The sequence below is a fragment of the Diadema setosum genome, chromosome 16 (assembly GCF_964275005.1).
Source record: "Diadema setosum chromosome 16, eeDiaSeto1, whole genome shotgun sequence".
In the NCBI taxonomy this organism is placed as follows: domain Eukaryota; kingdom Metazoa; phylum Echinodermata; class Echinoidea; order Diadematoida; family Diadematidae; genus Diadema; species Diadema setosum.
In genome coordinates this window covers 31998072-32021464 of record NC_092700.1, presented here as the reverse complement: position 1 = coordinate 32021464, position 23393 = coordinate 31998072, and the positions used below count along the sequence as shown (strand labels likewise).

The 23393-nt window shown below is 41.2% G+C and overlaps 2 protein-coding genes across 2 annotated transcripts in view; both read left to right on the top strand.

Moving 5' to 3' along the window:
- Positions 1-23393, top strand: part of LOC140240088 (uncharacterized) — a 359151-nt gene that overhangs the window by 238139 nt on the left and 97619 nt on the right. The window lies entirely within an intron of this gene.
- LOC140240085 (growth hormone secretagogue receptor type 1-like) lies at positions 14545-17039 on the top strand. The gene is made up of 2 exons (XM_072319893.1): positions 14545-15556; positions 16720-17039. The coding sequence occupies exons 1-2, from the start codon at positions 14545-14547 to the stop codon at positions 17037-17039; spliced, it is 1332 nt and encodes a 443-aa protein (XP_072175994.1).

Below are 23393 nucleotides of genomic sequence, written 5' to 3'. Positions count from 1 at the left end.
CCTGGATTGTGGAAAATATCAGGCTCGTAGACTTCAATACCCTAAATGCTACCTCAGATCAGTAAGTAATCCAATTTGTGATCATCTCTTCAAGTTCACCTTCGGGGTCTTGTCTTGGGTGCGGTTTGGATTTTTGGCCAACGCATCAATTTTTATTGATGGCGGCCTCGTACCTAACTCGTAATTCTGTTCGATCCGTGTCGTGTATACGTACCTGGCGATCGAGGCATGCTCGCCCTTACCTGCCCCGATGCGAACCGAGAAACCAGGGAGTATAACCCGGCGGCGTGGGATGCAGAATACTAGTTAGTAAACCACGAGCATCCTTGCATGTGTGTGATTTTTTGTGATTGTATCGTCGTGTTCTTGGCACCGCTTCATGAAAGTTGTCAGCCCTGACGAGTGAGTTGTCAGTCTCTGACAATTTCGGTAAAATCCTTGGTTTTGATTGGCTGAGAAGCTCTGGTCACCTATTGTTATGATAATTGTCAGAGACTGACAACTTGTCAGTGCTGACAACTTTCATGAAACGATGCATGTCCTGGTGTATGAGTGTTATTGTGTATAATGTGAATGTTCTCATGATAACGACCATAACGGGACGATGATCGCTATAAGCGATGATGACGATGATTTTTTTCCCCCGTAGCAATGATAACGGTGAGTTGTTTTTTTTTTTTTTCGACAAAGTTATCAATATTAATTACTAATTTGTAAGGATAAGAGTGATCTTGAATTTCTGCGATGGATTCACCATTTCCTTTTCTTTCCTTTTTTCTCTCCGTTTGCTTTATTCCCCCTTGCCTCTTCTTTGAAATTGAACACTTGTCAGTGAGTATGACATTTGCAGCAAACGTTAATTTGCTGTTCGAAGTCCCAATGCGCAGTGAATCAATTAATTATAAGCCTTTTCACTGTGGTCTGAAACAAAGAGTTCAGTTTACACCTTTTAATGTCACATAAGTTATCAAGAAACCCCCCCCCCCCCCCAAAAAAAAAAAAAATGAATTGGAACAACTTCGCGCGTGTCTATTCACGTAGAGCCAAATGCATCCCCTGTCTTGCTATATTTTTATTCGTATTTTTGTTGTAGTCCTTTTTTTTTCGCGAGGAGTAATCCGTGGAGGCGCATTATGTGGCATACCGTATTATTCTTGAATCCATAGACGGAATGAGCGATGTTTTACAAGGAGCTATTTAATACTTCATGAACCCCAGGGAATCCCCCTCGAGTTCTATTCACTGTGGTAATGACAAAAAGCAAATGGATTTGGAACTCTTTTAGCAGGAACTATACATGATGGCTTTCTCTACCCCCCCCCCCCCCCCCCACTTCTACGGCATGTGATATATCCATAAATAACTTGCTTTGGCGATGAGTACTGATCTCATGTGCCCTTAGATTTACGTACATTGACAGCCAAGCCATTGTACATTTACTTCCTTTTCCCTTTTGATCTATCTCACGAGGCACCATTCAGCGGGATTAGGGACAGTATAGAACCTGGAAAAGGTAATGCGAGTGACTTCCAAGTAATTCTAGCCGAGATGCAAGAAAACCTTGGATGCTTTGACAATTCATGTAAAGAGCGTGTCACTTGGTTAAATACTGCAGTGAAGATTCAAGTGTTCTTAACACCTCCTATGGCGACAACCTACACCCCTCCCTCCTCCCCATCCCACCCCCTTCTCGATCCCCCATCACCATCTTCTACTATTATATTGTCTATCATTCTGAAGAGTTGACATCATCATCTTGGCATCTTGCGCTCACGCTGTTTCTTATGAGGACATCTATGTTTGGTTGGATGTTCTGTTTTGAAGGCAGTCATTGACCAAGATATATCGACATAAGATCTGGAGCAACGCCCACTATCATGACTATGTGGTATCTACCTCCTAGTGGTACAATGCGTCGTAAAACTTTTTTTTTTCCGTAATTATCCCCCTTGAATAGTTTTCTGTGACGGACACAACTCCACCTTCTCAGAACATTTGGGAGAAACACGTTCAAATACACACACACACACACACACACACACACACACACACACACACGAACAAGGGCTTGTAGTTCCCGTTGACGCTCTATCTTACTGTCAGACTGTGGTATGAGAAGTCAGGGAGGTGGGAAGAGTTAACAATTAAAGCCATGGTTGACGATGACGAAGAACGTGCCGATGTTGCCCGGCTCAAATGTCTCCAAGGTAAAACGTCAACCGAATCCGCGCATGAGCTACATGTTACGGGTTTTATTGCTTTACGTCTGTAGAAACAAAACGACGGCAATGAAAATGATTCATTATCAGTTCTTATATGTCATGTCGCTCATGACGGTATTCGATGTCATCTCCACCTCATCTCTAATTCCCTTTCCCGTATGTCATTGAGACAACTCTAGGACAACGCGTCAGATCATGACGAATCTGCAATGAACCTCAACAGCTATTACTTTTTTCTTCTTCTTTAAAGCAAATTATGTACGGATTGTTGCATCTCCAAGGTCTAATGTGACTTTATTGTGATGAGGGCTAATAGAAAAAACTACTTGCAGCAGTTGCAGAGACGGCGTACAAGGTTCATTCTCATAGGCCATCCAGTTGTATGCATACCTGAAAAACAAACAAAACAGACAACCAGAAAGCTTGCCCGAGGCTTGCTAAAGTCAACTAGGAACCTATAGAGAGAACTATTACATGTTAATAGCATGTGATATGTAAAGTGCACTAAAAGACTTACTTGAACTGCATTGATATAATAATATATATATATAAAACAGGTGGATTGGAATAGATTGTTATCAAATAGAAAACTTTTCATTATATATGAATACACTAACCTGTACTCGGGCTTTATGTTAGAGTATATGATGGAGAAGCACCCACTTCCTGGATGGCGATTAAGGTCCATAGTGGTTCTTTTTTTTTTTTTTTTTTGTCGCCATGTCTTCACTCGTATGCATCTCTTTAATGTGATGAAGGTCACAACAGATTATCACTTGAGTTCGACACCGTTCTTCCTCCCCGCGCCGATGTTTTAATTTTAGTCGCACTGTGTTTACAGAAAATTAGCTTATGGTGGCCACTCACTGCGATGAAAAGGTCATGATCAACACACAGAAAAGTCTTGTCAATCATCTTCACCTTCCCTATACGTTCATTAACAGAGACGAAAACTGATCAATCATCCTTAAGTGGTATTTTCTGCTGCACTTTAGTTACACTATAAGGTACAGATGCGTCATGGACCATGGACTCATTTATTGATTTTCTCTCCGTCCATGGTGGTATACCTTTGAGTTGTTCTCATTGACGATCTATCTTCGGTGGCTCGAAAAATCTCTGAGATCTTGCTGTATAGCTCTTCACTCAACTCAAAGAACCTAGTTTCTAGTTTGTAAAGTCTGAGCCTCTGTGATACTATGGACAGCAGAATACGGGGGGGGGGGGCGGGGCTGAGCTAGGGGCTGCTGTCTATCCACCTTCAGCCCCCCCCCCCCCCCCCATACACACACACACACACACACATGCATACGCATGTAGACTTTTTCCTATAACAAACAAACAAGCCGGGGTGAAAGAAAATTCTGACTCCCCCCCCCCATCCTTTTGCATTGCTATTAACTAGATTCTCAAATCCGCCGTGATTATTTTATCGAGAGTTACGGCCAAACAGTTATGACCGTGTCCTCTCTTACCCACAGCACCATTCTTTTCTCTACCACATGTGTTTGCTACTCAATCCCATAGCAGTCTGTATCTCATAAGAGTTTAATTTCTATTTTGTCGCCCTCCCTAATTCATCTTTACACAAATTCAAGCTTTACAATTGTCAAGAGATATGAGATTACGTCATTAATTGTTTTTACTGACAACGGTAAAAGGGAAATGAAAATCCTATTACATTTCGGATTCCTATTTGCCCTCAAAATGGAGGACATTGACTGGAATATTGATCAATCTTTATTTCAAGTGTTCGGTTTTGTTAACTCTAGTTTGCAAAATTTGTAAATGTTGACAATAAATTCAGGGTTGCGATGATATGACGACAATTTTCGACCAAAATATGGTGACTATCAGGGGTCTGTACTTTGTTACGAGAACGGCTATCTCTGTCTCTCGAATGCAGTTCATGCATTTTATTTCATGATTTATTTTTTTTTTTTTTTTTGCGTTCTACTGTCGTAAGGACATGTTATAGAGGTACCATAAGCTATTTCATTCCATTGTAGAAAGAGCTTTTGTCATGTCATACATACATGCTGACTTTCCCATGTCATCAATTTGATTTTCTATGAAGGGCCGTCATTCGTCGTCATGCCGTACGTTGATTATGTCTTGTACCTATATGATTTGATTTATTAGATCTATCTCTTTTTAAGTGCGGCAAATCCGTAGAATACCCAGATTGGTCTCATATGGTTTAATGTTTCGAATACATCTGTTCCATAGAAGAGATTTACGAGATTGCGAAACCGTGTGTTCACGATTTGTTCTCCAGAAGGCTGTAGTCCCAAATATTTGTGTGTCTAGACTGGTGATTAAGATAATTAGATGACAAATTAATGCGGTAATCCTTTGCAGTGCTGAGTTCTGACATGTTCATGCGTATTTCATGTAAGGATGTATCATTTCACTTTTACCGAGAAGTTGTGATGGAGTCTTCAGTATACACTTACCATGAATCGACAGTCTGGAATACAGAATGTGATGTTTTAATCATGGTTATATTAGGGTTTTCAAGGTTTGTCTTTCTGAGCGGAGTCTGAATGCTCCAAATGGCTGGTCCCAATCAAAACTTAAAACTAATGCTACTAATACTCTGTTTTAAGATGAAGCTACGCTATCATGCCGTGAGTCGTCCGACCAATGCCCATGCCGCAAGACCATCTGTATGATGCATGGCGTGACCGCGATATTGTAAGAGTGCGATTTCATTCAAACTTCCTCTGGGCGTATAATCATCAGTAATCTCCTCAAGTCTTCTCCGGATGAAAACCCGTGATTTCTGCGATATTTTGCATAATACCGTAATCTGTCACTGTTTAAAGTTTCGGAAAACGCTGTATGAGATAAGCCTGCGTATATCATGTCTTTTCTTTGCGTCTTGTTAAACGACGAATGTGCCCGAAGATTCCATTGGGTTCGAACCGCGGCCGGTGCGTCCACCCTTCCGTCCACGCCGCACCATCGCCTATCCGTAATAATGTCGCTCTCGACCAAGGTGTATAAACCGATTTTGGACACGGAAAATCGGAAAATCCGTTCAAAAGTTATTAATTTCTAGGGCTTGGGTGCCGCTATGGATGGTTGAGAAGACTGCAACATATTTCCACGTAATTGAACAAAATTCCACTTTATTTCATTTTTATTGAAAAGTACACATTCCTTCGACTTGTTACTGACACATTCACTGACATTGTTGAGTTCTTATTCCCCTGTTTTAAGAAAGATATAAGTCAAGTGCTCTTTAATTACGCTAGAAGAGTGAAAATGTGTTGACTTTTCTTAAGATATTCTTTACATCGTTTTCCATCCGTGACGTCACAAGATATTGTAGTCTTCTCATCCAGCGATGGCGGCACCGAAACTGTAAAAATTCGTAACTTTCACCAATGTGTTCTAATAATAACTTCGAAACTTAATCAGTATACTCTGTGTCTTATTACAGATTATTACTTTTGCAAAGTTTGACATAACTAAATAAACCATATTTGGGTTTCAGTTCCCCGTTATGTTGACCCGTAGGCCCAAAATGATAGCGAGGCTCAGAGAAAGGAGAATACATAGATTGAGAACGTTACAATGTGTGATCTTTCGTCAAGGCTGTGAACATGACTTTGTCGGTAAACCTTCCCTTTCAGTAAACGATATCAAAGATATAGTACCGACGGAACCCTTTATAAACTGATTCCAAGGCCTGATTAGTTACGTCAAACTTTGGAGAAATAATAATCTGTAATAAGACACAGAGTATACTGATTAAGTTTCGAACTGGTTGGCACAATATCATTTGAGTGTAGATGACTGCTTCAATGATGAAAATCAAATACATTCAGACAGATTTTCATTAAGACGTATATAATGCACTAGAATTTGTTTGTTTGTTTTTTCGGTGGGAACCTTGATATTGACAGTTATGTTCCTATATGTGTTGGAGTTCATGAAAACCACACGAATGCTCTCGTATATTCTCGCCTCCCAATTAAGTGGCACATCCGTCTGACGCATTCATGTTTTTCCAATAATTTTCCATTACAGTCGCGTTGAATTTTTTTTTCAAGTCGTCACGCAAAGTATTTTCGTAGCATATTTTTGTTTGTTAATTACCGCGTAATGTATCCGACCCGCCCGAGATAATGTGAGTTGACAATGATAAAATTGATTTTGTTCCGTCGATCTCAAATGATCAAATATTGCATTTCAGACAGAACATTGACTCTCTAGAAGGCGAGATTGTTCTCTGTCCTATTAAATTAGAAGTTGAGTGCGTGTGTGTGTGGGGGGGGGGGGAGGCGGAATGTGGATGAAAGAAGACGAACCAATGAGATCTGAGTTATTCTATCCATCTGAAAATCCGGACCTTGTCATTTGTTGTTTTGCGAACAGCGACATTGTACCTCATACGCCTCACGTCCTATTTCATCACGAGTCAATGCGACTCAAAAACCGGGTCACCTGAAAACGTGCAAACATCTAATTTGCATGCGCCACTTCCTATTCCTGTTTAATGGATGAGAGGTTTAAGCCCCTATGAATGTGGTATCATCATTAGTACGAATAAAAAGTGACGTTTATACAAGTTACTGTTTGTCTGTTGATGTTGTTGTTTTCAACATTGCCCTCATAATCTAATTGTCCTGAACAGCATGCACGGAGTTGGAGAAAGAGATAGATGGAATATTATGTTTAAGGCCTAGTTCGTGACTAGAATTCGCATGACTGTGTGACGGATTATTCCCCATCCCATTTTAGCTATCATCAGTCTTATTATAAACCGCATCATACGTATTGAAGCGTGGAGCAAACTTTTAAAGTTAAAAGAATTCAAAGTTGTAAAACGACAAATCAAAGTAAAGTGCACCAGCGAATCTCTTAACAAACTACTTCTGAGTAAATAATAAATGGAGGAAGTGATGCCAATCTGGAGAAAAGTTGAGCCTGGGATTGTCCCGAGTATCTCACAACTACCCTGCTCGGTTTGATATCCAGAAGGATGAATTTTGATGCCGCCTGTATATCAAAGGACAAGTTCACCTTCATTAACGTAAGGATTGAGAGAATGCAGCAATATTAGTAGAGGAAAGAGGAAAGTTGGACAATCGATGCAAAAGTTATGAATTTTTAAACTTGTTGTGTTCGAACCGCTGGATGAGGAGACTACTAAGGCTTGTGATGTCATATGAGTACAACAGTATAAAGAAAATGTAAAGAAAATGCAACATATTTTCACTTTTTTCGCATAATAAAAGAGCACTTGACTTGCCTCTTTCTCAAAGGCAATGGGAATAATATTACCCATAACATATGTCAGTAACGAGTCAAGGGAATGTGTACTTTTTTCAAAAGATGAAATTTTGTGAAATTCTCTTTATATTTTTCTTATATTGTTGTACGCATGTGACATCATACACTGCAGTAGTCTTCTCATCCGGCGGTGACTGCACAAAAACTTCAAAAATTCATAACTTTGAACGGATTGTCCGATTTTCCTCAAACTTTCAATGATGTGTTCTACAAATATTGCTACTTTCTCTCAATCCTTATGTTAGTGAAGATGAACTTGTCCTTTAATGATATCAAAGCAAGGAGAGAAGACAGTCTAGTTTTGTGCTGAGAGCATACATGTCATTCTTCACGAATGTTCGAAATCCCCAATTTAGGAAAGGTCGTCTGAGGATTCCTTTTAATCATCGTCATTACTTCTGACCTCTGCAAAAGGGGTTGTCTTCTCAAGAGAAAGGCACACACAAACTGTCAAAGGCCGTGTTCTTGAAACTCATCGTTCAGCGTTGAAAACCATGGCTGGAGAAAGGAAGCCATAGTACTCAACACAATCAAAAGTTTGGTTCAATAATATGGAATTCGGGTCATTTGGGAAGTTCCCTCGCTTTTCCTGAAGCTAAGGGTATGATATTTGTGTATGATTCCGGAGATAATTTTCATTTTTACAGTGATTTCTTTATGTTGATCCGGATACATTATGTGTGATAGGCCACTTTACATTGATGATCCATCGGAGCCGTGATTGCTTTTAATATATTCAACAGGTTATTTGCAAACAGCTATGGTTGGATTTCATTATCGTTTAAATCCCCATGCTAGTTCGATCATCTCAGTTCCATAAGCCACTCCGCAGCAGGTCGCTTCATGCTCCTTAGTCCCGACTATGTACATAAAAGTGGCTTTTTTCTTAATGCCGCAAGGTGATTGGTGCTAATGTATGGTAAAAATGAGAACGCGTGCATCGGAAAATAGTCATCTTTGTGTAACTAGGTCAGGGGGATACTGCTTCTGCCACTCTTTTATACTTCGTAAATGAGCCGTAACCTAACAATGTTATACAATTGTATATCATAAAACCATACGTATCTACATACATATAAAGCAAAAAATAGTATAAACAAAACTGAACAGCCCAACCCCCTCCCCCCCCAAAAAAAAACCAACAACAACAACAACAAACAAACAAAAAACCGAAACTTTACCAGGTGGCAGGAAAAGAAAAAGAAAATCATGTTGGCAGTCGCATTATTTTCCGCATGAAAAATATTGCGACTGCCAAGCTTTTGATTTTGTAAGCACTAAATATGTGAGTGTGTGTGTGTGTGTGTGTGCGCGTGCGCGCTTGCTTACGTATGTATTCATGTAATAATTGTGATACTAATACGCGCACGGAAATATATATAGTTGATATAGTTTCAATGATATTAATGCTATTTTTGAGACGTAGTGAATATTTTGCCTTGATGTATTAGTGTCCTCACATTACAACGATGTCAACAAATGGTAGAAACATGTGTTTACTTTTTTTATCGCTCTTATGACAATAATGACCTTTTATTCACTTCATGAAAATGCAGAAAGTCCTGAAATTCTGGAGGAGGGAAGAGGAGTGAAATGCGCGGCGTACTGCTTTGCTTTCTCTTAAGCCAGACGCATTTAGGTTCTTCTGAATCTTAATTTCCAACATACATGTAGGTTACTCTTCTCTTATGAGTTATTATGTAAAACACTCGTTCCTGATTGCTTTGTTTCTTTTTTTTTTAATGCCTCCGCCTCGAAGGGAGATTGTCTAACACACTTGGACGTAACAGATACAGACACTTTCACCTGGTTAGCAACAGGATATATTTCCTGGGTTATCATTCCGCCTTCGCCTTTTTATTTCGGTGTAATTGATTTGAACTTTTGAAAGGTAATTCCTGAGGTGCTGAATATGAGAATAGGAGGGGTGAAGTCCATCCGCTTTAGAATTAAACGCGCTTGATGGACAGAACGTTCTCTATACATCGACATCGCTGAACATGATATCAACTACACCACTCCATAGTTCTCTTTTTACCGCTGTTCCCTTGTCTGTCCTGGCGGGTTAAGCTTACCAAGGCACTTTTCATGTTCTCTCGGGCGTTAGTGATCGGAAACACTTCAGAAATACTGGCCAATTGGAAATTGCGTCTTCGCCCGTTAACTTTCCGAATTGTGCCTGGCATGCAGTGCACGCTTGCATGCGCATGCGCATAACCTATTTCATGGCTGTCGGTTCCGGACGAAATGTCAGATGTTTTTGTGTTGTCAGCTGGATGTCTTGGGGGAATTAAAAGAGACCATAGTTTTTAGAAAGACTAAGGTGACTAAAAGGCACAAGGAGAGGCACACGAAATTGGCAATGCTTTAAATAAATGTTATTTTCTTGGTGGTTTAATACAATTTCTGCTCGCAATAAATTTTACCTGCAGTGGCATGAATTCAGTCTGACCACCCGTTCATGCATTGTGATCGACCAGAGAGACGCTTCTTTGTCAATCGTTTAGTAAACATGTTGATGCACAAAGCACTAAATATGACTTTTTTTCATCGTGTCGTCTACATATATGCGTTACAATTATAGTTATCGAATTCTAAGGGTTTGGCATTTGTATCAGTCACAGGCAGGCACACACACACACACACACACACACACACAATGAATGATGGAAATAGGAAATCTCATTGTATCATTCGAACTCTCGAAGGTGTCTTGGTCCGATGGTTGCTTGGCTTTTTGGGTCTCATCAGCCTTCTTAAAAGCCACATGAAAATGAGTCCAAATCAGCGTGCTAAGTAATCAGCCTTATTTTACACAAAATATGAAAGGTATTTAATGCATGACATTAAAAAAAGAATGAAGAAGAGTTATCTTACTTCGAAACAGCAATTATAGAGAAAGAGAAAATGTGATGAGGGAGATAGGTGGAGTTAAACATACATTTTGTATAAAAGAAAAAGGAGAAGATTTTGTACCATGTTTCCAATATTTCTTAACTATGTTATGCGTGGACAAATATATGACCCACCGTGTACAAGTTCTCTCATAACTTCTAATTTATGGTCGTTTCACCAAGTCCACATCTCATGTAGATAAGAAAGGATACAGCATTCAGATATTGTTGAATACTGACATAACCATATTTGTACAATCCTTCATAGTACACGTAACAACCAACATTGGATTATTGATCTTTTCCAGGAATAACCGTATTAAACGGATTACGGCAGGGACGTTCGTTACAAGGCCCCGCACTCGCGCATTATTAAAGAATCCCATTTTGAAAATGGATACAAATTGTATCATGCATTTTTTTTTTTGTATGATACGAGTATACGACACATTAGCATTCATTATTTGTAGCTGTATGTGTGAATGTTTGTGTGTGTTTGTGAGTGTGTGGATGTGTGTTTGTGTGTCAGTGAGTGTGTGTCTGTCTGTCTGTCTTTACTTCACGCTTTATGGATCTTTGGATATTGGAGTCGTTTAATAATCAGAAAGCCCGTGTGCATCCTTTGCCTTGGCATTTTAGTGTGTCCACCTCTTATTTTGTCATAGAAGTTACGATGGCGCCAATTCATCATGATGTCCATTGGGTTGTATGATTTAAACGATGACACAGTTTCTTCTGACTACGACATACGATCTCTCGAATATGAATGTCAGGTTGGTTCACTCGGGTGGCGAATGAGGGAGGGCAAAGATGTCTCGATGTTTATGAAAGTAGCCGGAAGTTTATCCAGCGATTACTGGTGGACATTTGATTTATTACTAAAGGCCTATCGTCTTTCACCGCTCTTCGGGTCCCCATATTTTGTCTCTTTTTGGCACGTCGCGTGGTTGCGTTTCACTGGCCCAATCAGTGTCAAACAAATAGAGCCGTAATTGGGCGTGTGATTGGGAGTCATTTATCTCCCGGGAGCCTGGCTTGTGTCAAACATGTCATCGTTTGGTCATCACCAATCACTTTCCCACATCCATCAAGTACGTTTGGGACATCCAGCCGTCCGTGAAAGGACGCGTGACATTACACATACTGGAGCGAGCTGTGATCCATATGGGTGATCCATGAAACTGTATAGGTCAGCGACACGATTCTACTGCTCGTTGAATATGATGTACAATGTAAAAGATATGGATGTTAAAATTGTTATTTTTTGGGGTATGAAGGAGTGCATTAATTTGAACCGGCTAAATACCCGAGAAACAGACATCCAACAATCGGCCCTTCTAAGAAGTAATGTAATCCATAGGTTTGATTTCTACTTCATTTTTTGTTTGATTAGTTTTGTGTGTGTGAATTCGAATTTGATCCGTCCAGAGCTTAACATTATATTTGAAACCCGATTGGAAACAGGGTTTCTTTTTTTTTTCTTTTCTTTTTTTGTCGCCCGAATGGAGGGTTTACGTCTTGCATCTGTGGCTGATTTGTTCGAGAGATCGAGGAAAGACGTCTGGTAGAGTACTACCACGGGTCACCTCGGCACTGGGATTATTGCTATGTGTCGAAGCAAGCAGATGATAGACCATCATATCCTCGGCGGAGTAGAGTAAAAGGAGTGAATTAGGACCAGAAGTTATTGCGATGAGTGAGAGGCTGTTGAAGCAATCTTTGCTACACTGTGAGGAACATAATCGGTGTGTAGGATTGACGGTGAATGCGGGGCTATCCGTCCGAGATTCGCAAACGAGAACATAAAGGTGTGTGTATGTGTGTGTGTCTGTTAGAGAGAGAGAGAGTGACGGGGGGGGGGTGATGGCGAGGAAGATGTGGCATGTTTGGATGACCAGGAAGAACAGGTAATACCTATACTTTGCTAAAATCTTTTGCAGGTCTGCGCTAACACCTTATATGATGAAGCTTGTGTAGCCCCGCAGTTGATCTTGCGAAATTGAATGAAAATAAACGTATAGTACCCATCTCTTGTGATAGGAAGAAAGGCATGTCCTTGAGGGAATATCGGTGATTATGCCCATCGAAGAGAAATTGAAAGCTGATTGTTGACGTCAAATTGGAAATTGTTAACCGCCAATTTAGACAAATAGATGTGTTAGACAACACTGCTTTTCCCAGGGGTATTTATTTAGTCATTCATGGAATCCGCACATCCTCCACCTTCCCCGCTGTTATCATAATTTTATCAAACCATTTTCCATTCATCCAGCTGGCCGCACGGAATCTTCTGTCAGGTTTTCGTTTGAAGAGATGGTATAATTTGGGTTAAGATGGGAATTTAACTTGTAACATTTTGCGAGATAATTTGAATTAGAAACCACTTGTCAAAATATTAAAGAGTAGACAATTCTAAGATGATTTTAAAGTTTAAAAAAAGAAATAAAAAGTGAAAATCGATTTTGAGATATCCAAACACAAAGCAGCCCTAATTAAAGGTGGGTTCCACATTTTATTAGGATCACTTTGTTTGCTTTTTTTTTTAATATCTCAGTCGTTTCAAAACCGATTTTCATAAAGCAAACATTTAATTTCTCTTATAACTGAATGCTCATTAATGTCTTTTTTCACGTAAGTGGCTTCTAATTTTCTCACCAAAAGTTAAAATCTGAATTACCCATCTCAACCAAAAATATATCATCCCTTTAAGCTTTCGCATTTCGCCTGACCGAATCACGAACCAGCTTCAGCCTAAAGGTGTAAGACGATTCTGTTTCCTGTAAGAGTATCCATCGTGTTAATACGTTGTACTGGAAATCAGATTTTAAGTTTTAATGTGCGCATTTCCATTTCCAATCTGTCGAAATCAAATAAAAGAATAAAATCGGTAGAAATGGATACTGGGAACCGTTATGCTGCTCTAGCTTACATTTCTATTTTCGGTTTTCGCTGTATTCCAAAAGTTGCGGCTTGAATCGTTGTGGAAAGAATTTGCGAGAGTTGACTTGAGTCGCAAGGATATTTGTCACACTTTTCGTGGGTATATCCGTGCTTATATGTAATACCGCATGTGAACAACCGAGCACTCTCCCTATTTCTTTCTCTCTCTCTCTTTCTCTCTCTCTCTCTCTCTCGCTCTTATGTCTATCTCCATGTTTCGTGTATTTTCAGCATGGTCAGTATAGGCGACAAAGTCCTTGGGACCGGCTGTTTTCTCTCGTTATATCGAAATTTCGTTATGTCCAAACCAATAAGGTGAATAGTAAATTTCAACATGAAAGGCTTAATGTTTGGCCTGAATTTGACTTCGTTGTAGTCTGAATTTCGTTATGACCGTGTTCGATATAAGGGGATTACAGTGTATTTGATATTGATGAGGCAGTCAGAACTATTGTCTGTAGTATTTACGATCCATGTTCCTAAAATCTGCTTGGGGACAGCACCAACAAGAAAACAAAAAGGAAACCCAAATGGATAACAATGAAACTTGCCTTTGTCAGACAAAAGTCATATACATAGAAAAAAAAAATCTTCCTCCGATTTTTCCACCAATTTAGTATGCGACTACTGTACGGTAATTTTCACATGTTTTCTTCTATTCTCTTTCATAGGTGAGGCTCTCTTTAGACACAGAAGCTTGCTGAGTGCGAACCCAAGGACAACGCTTGCATCGGACAGAATGCTATTTGCCCTCACGCATTGACTTCTCGTAATTGTAAAGGGAAGGCAAAAATGAGTACACAATTCAAGGGTTTGGAAATCGTGTTTTCACCCTCCGACTTGAGACGAAGCGTTTACAATGGTATGTGAAAATTGCACGGTGTCGACGCTTTTTGAAAGGAATCTTATCAGCGTACGGGAATAGAACGTTATGTTGCAGTGAATGAAGCCCTTTCCCCATGCTTTGAGGGAAGGCGGAATTTTAATGCAGGAATGCGACTTACACTTTCAGTAGAAAGAAATTGAAGTCAAATATTCTCAATACGTGTGAGTGGTAGAAATAAGCCAGTACACCAAACCACACGAGTTGGTTATAATGTTCAGGGTTAAATAATCCACATATTCGAGTGCATAAGTTACTGTACAACTTTAAGACGGATTAAAGGACAAGGAAACGATTTAAAATGGAAAGCACGGTTTCAGAAATCGCGCCCTATGACGTGGTAAACCCACTGTTTAATTGCAGCAGCTGGAACAACAGTAGACCCCTGTGCGATGACTCGTTTGAGACTATCAAGAGACTATTCAACAAAAGCGGATGTCGTAACGAGGAGGAAATATTTCTGAAAATATCAAACACATGCTTTGGCACATTCTCCACCTGCCCGAAGTACTTCTACAATCTGTCGGGAGATGAGTTGATGACGCACCTAGCCTACGCCATGCCCCTGGCACATTACGAGTACGGGTTCGTGGTTCCTTACGCCGTGATCATCCTCGCTCTTGTCGTGTTCGGCTTCTTTGGGAACCTCTTCACGGTCATCGTGATCCTGCGCAACCGCGTCCTGCAGACCACGTCCCACTACCTGGTGAGCTTGGCCCTGTCCGACCTGCTGCTCCTAATCCTGACCGGTCCCATGGAGGTGCTGGTAGAACTCCGCTACTGGCCCTGGACGTACTCGCGTTTTCTCTGCCACACGCGCTTCTACCTAATCGAGTTCTGTCTCTTCACCACCGTTCTGCACATCACGGCCTTCACAGTTGAACGATACGTGGCTATCTGCCACCCCATCCAGGCACGGTCCTTTATCTCCACCTCGCGAGCCATCAAGTTCATTGTCTGCATCTGGGTGGCATCCTTCGTAATCAGCACCCCTCTCTTCGTTGCCTACGACACCCACGAAAGCTGCCCGGGTATCCCGGAGTCCACCGTGTGCGAGACACGGCCATCATGGGCGGATAGACTCAACATCTTCTACGCCTTCTCAGCCACCGTACTCTTTCTCTTCCCCATGACCCTCATCATAGTACTCTACTCCCTCATTGCACGTGTCTTGTTCGGAGTCAACCTCAAGGTTCCGATGCGTCGTTCGAGTTCTACCAAGGTCAGGGGTCGCCTGAATGGCAATATTAAGGCCAAAGAAGACAAGGAAGACCAGGTCATCAAGTCAAGAAAACAGGTCGTCAAAATGTTAGGTAAGTACAGCCGAAGGGAAGCATTTTCTTCGTCTTATTTTAGTGTCGTGATGATTTCATCGTTGACTATCAAAGGGGATAGAATGTAGGCCCTATTTAGTCCATGCCATGTGGTCGTGAATAATCACACTGGACTTTATGACTGATTCGAAATCTATTGGATGGGAAATGAAGTTTGGATTTCTCTCTTTTGTGCCCATAAGAATATATGATTAATATCATGAGAGGGTACAATACTATTGATCACAATTCGGACACATATTTTTGCAATGTCAGCTCTTTGATACATCCCACCATTATGCAAAAACAATACAGCAGAAATTTTATATAGCGCTCTAACGAATGGTAAGTTATGAAAGGTATTATGAAACACACACGCACGTACACATGTACTGATACTGACATTATCCATTAGCAGGTACGCGGAGGCATCAATTGCTTACCTTGGGATAAAAATGCAACAACAATATCCGGTGTATATGCTGACGGGATTACATCAACAAGAGCGCATGTCATGACCAGGATTTGAATCCTGGATTTGAATCGGCCTGCTGGGAGTCCGATGTGTACATCAGTGGTCACTCCAACCACAGACTTTTGTGAATCCAAACTTTCAACGACTTTTGTAATCATTTCCATGAGTCTTGATCTTAGGCTTACACCTCTGTTACTCCCATTATCTTGCACATTGATATCAAATCGTTGTTTAGATCAAAACAGAAAATGGATCGAATTTCCTTTCATTAAAAGCAATTGAATGCTCGTAAGTACTAGTAAGCATTTACACAAAGCCCTCGCCCCGCCCCTCGAGGGACCAGTCAATGGGGATAAACTATATTGCCGGAGGGCTTTATACCTTTGCTCTTAGTGGACTCGAAATAGAGACTTAAAATTGAGGGCCCATATTCTTCGCTTGTAATAGCCCCAACAAAACAACCACAATAATACGGGTGTAATCGTTATTATCATTAATATCATTATCATTACTGTTACCATTGTCATCATTTTGGCGTTAGTATTTGTGTTGTAACTTTCACCATTGGATTTTTCATCATCGCAACGATAATCAGTTGCGGTCAAAGCGATTCCAACTAGAAAAAAAAATGATCTTAGTCAGTGTTATGTTTCCTCGTGTTGTTTTCCTCGCCCCTACCCCAATGCAGTACTGATTGCGGCGAGTTTTTTCATCTGCTGGTTCCCGTTCCACCTCATCCGAATCTCGCCCAACTTCGGCTACAGCAACTGGCCGAAACCCTTCGTGGAGATCTACCACCGAGGCCTGTACCACGTCAGCATCGTACTCCTGTACATCAGCTCCAGCATCAACCCCATCCTCTACAACGTCATGTCGGCCCGCTTCCGGCGAGCCTTTCAACTCACCATCCTGTGTCGCGAAGTAAGCACACCCCCGAACTCGTGCGCCACGCGTGGCCAGATGAGTTCATTCACGCGCACTTCTTCGTTCAATAGCTCGGCATTGTGAATGCAAAGGGTATTTCATAGAAAATTACCAATCAAATATCGCGCCTCACATCGAGACTCTAGTAATTCAAGGTTTACGTATACTCGAGTAGTATATTGGTGCAGTATATTTGCGAGTGCGTCAATTTATGCATGTGAGAGAGTGAGAGAGAGTGAGGGGGTAGAATTCTGCACGTTCGCTCATGTGTGTCGCAGCTGTTACTGATATTTGTATGTATTCAATTTGGTATTTCCAGATGCAGTGAGTAACTCATGTATGATTGATGGTCCTGTCTAGATGTAAACAGAGCGATGCACAATAAAACTTAACTAGGTTTTTGCCATGAATTCAGCACACGGTAAGACTAGATGTCCAGGGATATTACAATACCTCCACTCTCTTCTCCACACACGCACATACCAACACACACACACTCACACACACACACACGAAATTTTAGGGTCATACGTGAATAATCACATGACGGAATTTATTTCTGTAACATGCTTCAAGGATTCAGTTCATTGTACGGTGTGTCATATGTTTGACGAATGTCCTTCCAAATTCTACCTGATTGTACGAATAGTGACTAGTTTGTGTAAATGTCAAACTGCAATGACAAATCACTACGAGTATAATAATCAGTCCTTTGCAACAAAACGCTTTAATGGGTTAGATGTGAACTTGTTGCTTCAAACCAGTATTTTCTTGATGCATTTTTAGCTACAAGTGATATGAAAAGTGCGACTCAGTACTAAAAATTCTCAAGGAACTTTCGGCCTGTAGTTCAATTTTTTTTTCTTTCTTTTTTTTTTAATGTATGACGACTTCGTTGGGCACTACCGGCAGAGAGAATCACCAATTTCTATTTATATATTTTTATTTAATTTTTTTTTTTATTCATACTGACATTTTTCACCTTGTGCTTCTAGGAGCGAAACATGCGCACCATAAAATGTGACCAGGTGGTATAGTCTATCAAAGTACTTCCCACGCGTAACATATTTATGCTGCGTTAAAGGTTGTGACTGTAATTATTGTTGATGTCATATGCATCATGTATTTGTTTCCTAATGTATTAGGCTACTTAATACTTGCTGCACGATTACAAAATATATACTATATACATGCATATAAAAACGAAAACGAGAAAAGATGTAGAAGCACCCTCTTCTGGCTAAGAGGAAGTTTCTTGTGACAAAACATTTGTTGCATCTCATCGATTCTACTTGTACATAATATACAAACTTTATCTCCGTTCATTGTTATTTTAGCTCTCGTTTTTTTTCATTATTACATTGCTAGCCTTGTCAACCATTATCACAACAATCGTTTTCATTAAATGTCAGTGTGTACGGAGGATGATGCTCTAAAAAACTAAAAACTCATTGTGCAATAGATTAGGTTATTGTGTCATGTTAGTTTCCATTCGCTGTAAGAATCTCGTCCAGCCCCCCCCCCCCCCCACCAAAAAAAAAAAAAAAAAAAAAAAAACTGGGGGTGGGGGCGCATTGGAGAACAGTGACCATGATCATGTCAAATTAAAGCTCTATTACGTGCGACTAGATACCCCCATGCAGTACCATTTATACACCAACTCTGGGGCCAACTCTGCTCCAGTGGGTTACAATATGGCGTCAAGATGCTTTGTTATGATAAGCAATTATGTAACAAAGGAATGCACGCCATGTTGCAACCAGCTGAAACCAATGTCTCCAAACTCTGTGTATAGATGGCTCAGCTCTCGTACTAGTAGTTTAAGTCAGCATGACGTCATAATATCATGTCATTACGTAGGTCTCGCAAATGTGGCATACGTTGGTTCCACGATTCAAACTATGGGTCGTATTGATTAAAGTCTTTTATTTCGTCCCATATGTCAGAGGAACACCGTAGCTGCGAAAGCATGCACGTCCCACAGGTAGCATCGAGGCAAACTCGTCAGGTTCGTAAGTGTCAGTGAAAATCGCATGTAAAGAATTAATGCTGTGAATTCTCGCGGTGGAGAGACTCAATTCGTTTATCCCTTTTCTATTCTTCCTACTTTTATTAACATTTGGGGTTCAATTCAGGAAGGCTGTAGTAACCTCGGTGTAATGGCATCGAATTGCGTTTTAAAACGGGTCTCGTGTTAATTAGGAGAAGGCTTGCTCTTAAAGTGAAGGGATCGAGCGCGCTCCAGTGATAAAGCACTTGAATCTAGAATTTCTACAAAGAAAATGGGGAGAAAAGGTTTAGGAAATTACAAAGAGCGAGGAAAGGAACGAGAGATATCCGTATAAAATGCCTGCGCATGAAGCTCTGTTAGTGTAATAACAGCAAGTGATTTACTACCACGTATCCACACGTTATGTAGGACCTCAACGAGCGGGAATGTTTGGGATTAATGTGACATTTTGGATATGTCGCACTTGAACCCTGTTTTTGATGCGGAATTTAGATCGGTAGCGGAGTCGAGACATCTCGTTGATAGGGTCTTCAAAGAATGACTGTGATAAAGTTGAACGTGTTTATGACCTAGGATAGCGTGTGCATTCTTGGATGCGCATAATCTGTGAAGTATCACGAAGCAGAGAATTCGCGCCTTGTATTTTCTGCTGTGTAATGTTTCGTGCACTTTGTCGTTCTCAAGGAAGGTAGCTTTTCGCCACCTATATTAACACTCTATAGTATACACTCATATTCCAAGTACTTGCCTACTTGTGTATTTGTGACTACTTTGGAGATTTTCTGCCAAAATCACTGTTGCTTACTGTTTTAAGATGACTTAAGATACAAAATTGAGTTGTAGTGTATACCATGAAGACCTGTCTCTTTCTCTGTAAAAAGTACTCAGAAGAACATTAATAAGAACTTTAAAAGAACAAAGTTTTGGCATGACTTTGACGTTAAAAATTTAGATGAAACAGGTGATGCTGTTGTTTCACCCACTCTCCCCCCCCCAAAAAAAAAGAAGAACCCCATAATTATGCCATTCAAAGTGGGTGATAAGACTATAAGCGCATATAGTCTACTAAATCTTGGTGAGGACGAGAATTGTAAAATGCGCAATGCCACACTGCACCGCAGCACAATACCGTCTGAAAAATGAAGGCCTGTAAGTTTATTAGACATTCAAATTCGTTCTTCAGCTCGTTTACACGTGTTGACAGACGGTGCCAGCCATTCCAAGCTTTGGACATGTTTGAAATATCGAATATGGATTCAATATAAGGATTGACAGTCTTCATATGTGGCGCTCCTTTTGGGGCCGTTTCACCGCTACTCGGGCGGATTCTTACCGGTTTTTCAAAACTTTTATGGCTATTGGCATGGAAACAGCTGAATAACGTCAAGAAACATTCACGTATAGGAATTCAGTAGCGCCTGATCTAGGTCAAAGGCAGTCTTCGTAATGGTAGAAATGGCTAATATACATTTAGGGTCAGGGGAAGGGTCTTAGGTAATTATCTCGGAGATAATTGCCCTAGACCTATAAAGGAACGTCTATTAACGTCATATCAAGTCTTAGTAAAGATCAAAACGTATGTTAAAGTTAGACTAAAGTGCGTGAAACTGCAACTGGCAACTGCCAGACTGGTATAAGCTAACTGTATCAGGACAACCATACCCCCCCCCCCCCCGGCTAAATATCGGTTACTTATAGGGTTAGAGTAAAGATTAGGGCAAGGATAGAGTAAGGGTTAGAATTTGAGCTAGGTTATGAGGTTCAGAATTAGGATGGGGTTAGGGTCCGGATGAGGGTCTGGGATGACATTCCGGATGATCTGTTGACGAGGTAGCCCTTATTCTGCAGGCATAAATTGATGTGCAGGCTAGAATTTTGTGAAAATGTGGTTGTAAAAAGAAGGATATGACCTTAACAAAAATACATGATTATACGTAATACTTCAACACTTAAGACTTCTCACAATAATTATCTCAAACGTGATTTTAAATGAAAATGAACATCCACCTGGTGCTAGAAGATGCTATTTTTGTTTTTGACCCACTCAATCGTCTTGGCCTCGTCCTCTTGGTCTTTTAGCTTGAAAGTCACTGGTCTTCTCTTTCATCCGAGCTGCCTGTGCTGTTGTCCCTTCTGGTGTTCCTTCTTCAAGTGTTGGGACCTCCTGTCGGACCTCGGGAGATCCGAGTCTGAAGATTCTTCCCTGAGATTAGGATTGGGAGGCCTCTGGCTTCGCCTAGCTTGGGCTGTTATTCCACCGCCCTTGCCCATGCCTGATGTAGCTGGTATAATGGAATGAAGTGTGATGTTAAACTAAAAAATAATAGTATTCCAAGATGAAAGTGATCCTAATATCATTTCAAAACAAGCGATGTGGACTGTCCAGGAGCTAGCTAGACTGTTGTGATGAGGTACCTGACGGAGCTTGGACCTTATTAAGACGCAAAATAGGCGTTAAAACTGGATGTTAGTAGCCGTAATGCATACCAGACACAGTCCGACGGCCATAAAGTGGCCGTCGGGCTTTTGTGCTGCTGATGTGTCAGTATCATTGTTGGAATCGTGTCCTGCAACAACATGATACAAACCGTTATGCCATCGTGGATCTCTTTATGTTGTTTTGTTAAATCATGAGCTTCTCCTTGATTCCTCCTGCATCGAAGATTTTCCTGATAAACCTTCCAAAAGCACTGGTTGTTTACCTGTTAGAATAATGACCTAAACAATTGCACAGGCCTACGATACTTCCCTAGCCTTGACACCAAACTACTTTTTGGCAAAGAAAAACGTTAAGATTCACTATCGTTTCCAAAAGTAGACTGGCAGCATGGGAACGGCGTTCGACTGTCGATCCCAAAATTGACATTTTAGGGCGCTGTGGCATAGTGGATAAGACTCCCGACTCCCGAACGGAGGACCGTGAGTTCGAATCCCGCCCAGTGCTTACATCCTTGGACAAGATGTTTTTACCCACAATGTCCCTCTCGACCCAGGTGTATAAATGGGTACCTGGCAACGCTAGGGTAATAATAATAGCAGGGCCCTCTGGTAGAGCAGTGGCAGCACTGAAGAGGCTACCCTGGGTAAATAAGACCTTATTATTATTATTATTATTATTAATTTCAAGTTTATTTCCGGTTCACTTTGATTCTCTGATGACCCATTTTACTCGTCGCTGTCCTATCGAGCTGAACCAACAAGAGCCGGGGATTGGTTCCTGGTCTTTAGACTAAGGTAATATTCCGGTGTAGGAGTTGTAAGGGGCATGCAGGGTCAAGTAGGTGTTTTAGCCGTTTCACTACTTCTTTCTTAGACGTTCTCGGAGGGGTGATGGTTTTGGGTTTTGAGGCACCGTGTAAGGAGCAGTAATGCGAACTGTACTTTTTCGATAGCACTGGCGCGGAAGGCTCAAGATGAGGGTTGCTCCGACGTCGCTTGAAAGCGTTGCACAAGCCAGACCATGAACGGAATCAGTTGACCGTAATCCATCGCCTATTCAGTTGTATTGCATCAGGTTGATTGCATTTATTGCTTCAAGCCCTACACGGGAAGGAAAGGATGTCAATGGTCGCCGATGCCATCAATGCAGATTCTAACTTTCCATTCCATGATGACCTGAACAACCTCCCAGTGATGCGTCTGAAATCCCGAAAGCCAGGCTAGATATCCCTTCCGTCACTTGTAAACTTTGACTCCAAAAGTGAATGGCGCACATGCTTGTCTGATGCTGTCTCCGATACCACTCAAGTTACCTGCTACGCTTTCACTAACCCAACAACAAAGCCAAAGGGCTTCAACCTCCCTCGGAAACAGTGGCTCACCCTGAACCGCATCGGAACCCTCCATGCAAGAATAGGCCGCCGTCTACATAAATGGGGATTCGTGGGTAATCCTTCGTTTGACTGCGGTCATCTCGACCAAACTCTGTGTCCCATCGTGGAGGACCGCCAACTTCCAGGATGGCATATACAGAACTTGCCAAGCCAAACAATGCTACCCGTGCAGCAGCTATCCCTCTGACTGTCTGATAGGACATAAAGTGGAGGTCCAGTGTGTGAGAGAGTCACAACTCATGCACGTAAAAGATCCCGCTTCATTAATCCATCGCAGAGAGCAAGGTGCACTACCCGTTGAAGTGGTCCCGCTTCACACCCAACTGGACCCAATAGACGATGGAAGACCAGCTAGGGCAGCTGAATGTATGTTGGCTTTCCAGCCACCTTATCACAATGGGATATTAAAAAAAAAAAACAAGAAACAAACAATAACATGTACCTATTATGACCTCCCTTTCGTATTGCATCATGCGACAGAAGAAGAATCGCCTGTTCAGTGGATTCACCGCCGTTGTTGCGGGGACATTTTTAGGCCTTGGGGTGAATCAGTTTTCACATGGTGCGAGATGCATATTAATTGTCAAATCGCGA

What these genes read in the sequence shown, in the direction of transcription:
- LOC140240085 (XM_072319893.1), top strand. Translation starts at nt 14,545, where the DNA reads ATGGAAAGCACGGTTTCAGAAATCGCGCCCTATGACGTGGTAAACCCA. An exon ending in ACAGGTCGTCAAAATGTTAG is followed by an intron (nt 15,557 to 16,719) that starts GTAAGTACAGCC and finishes ACCCCAATGCAG; the next exon opens with TACTGATTGCGGCGAGTTTT.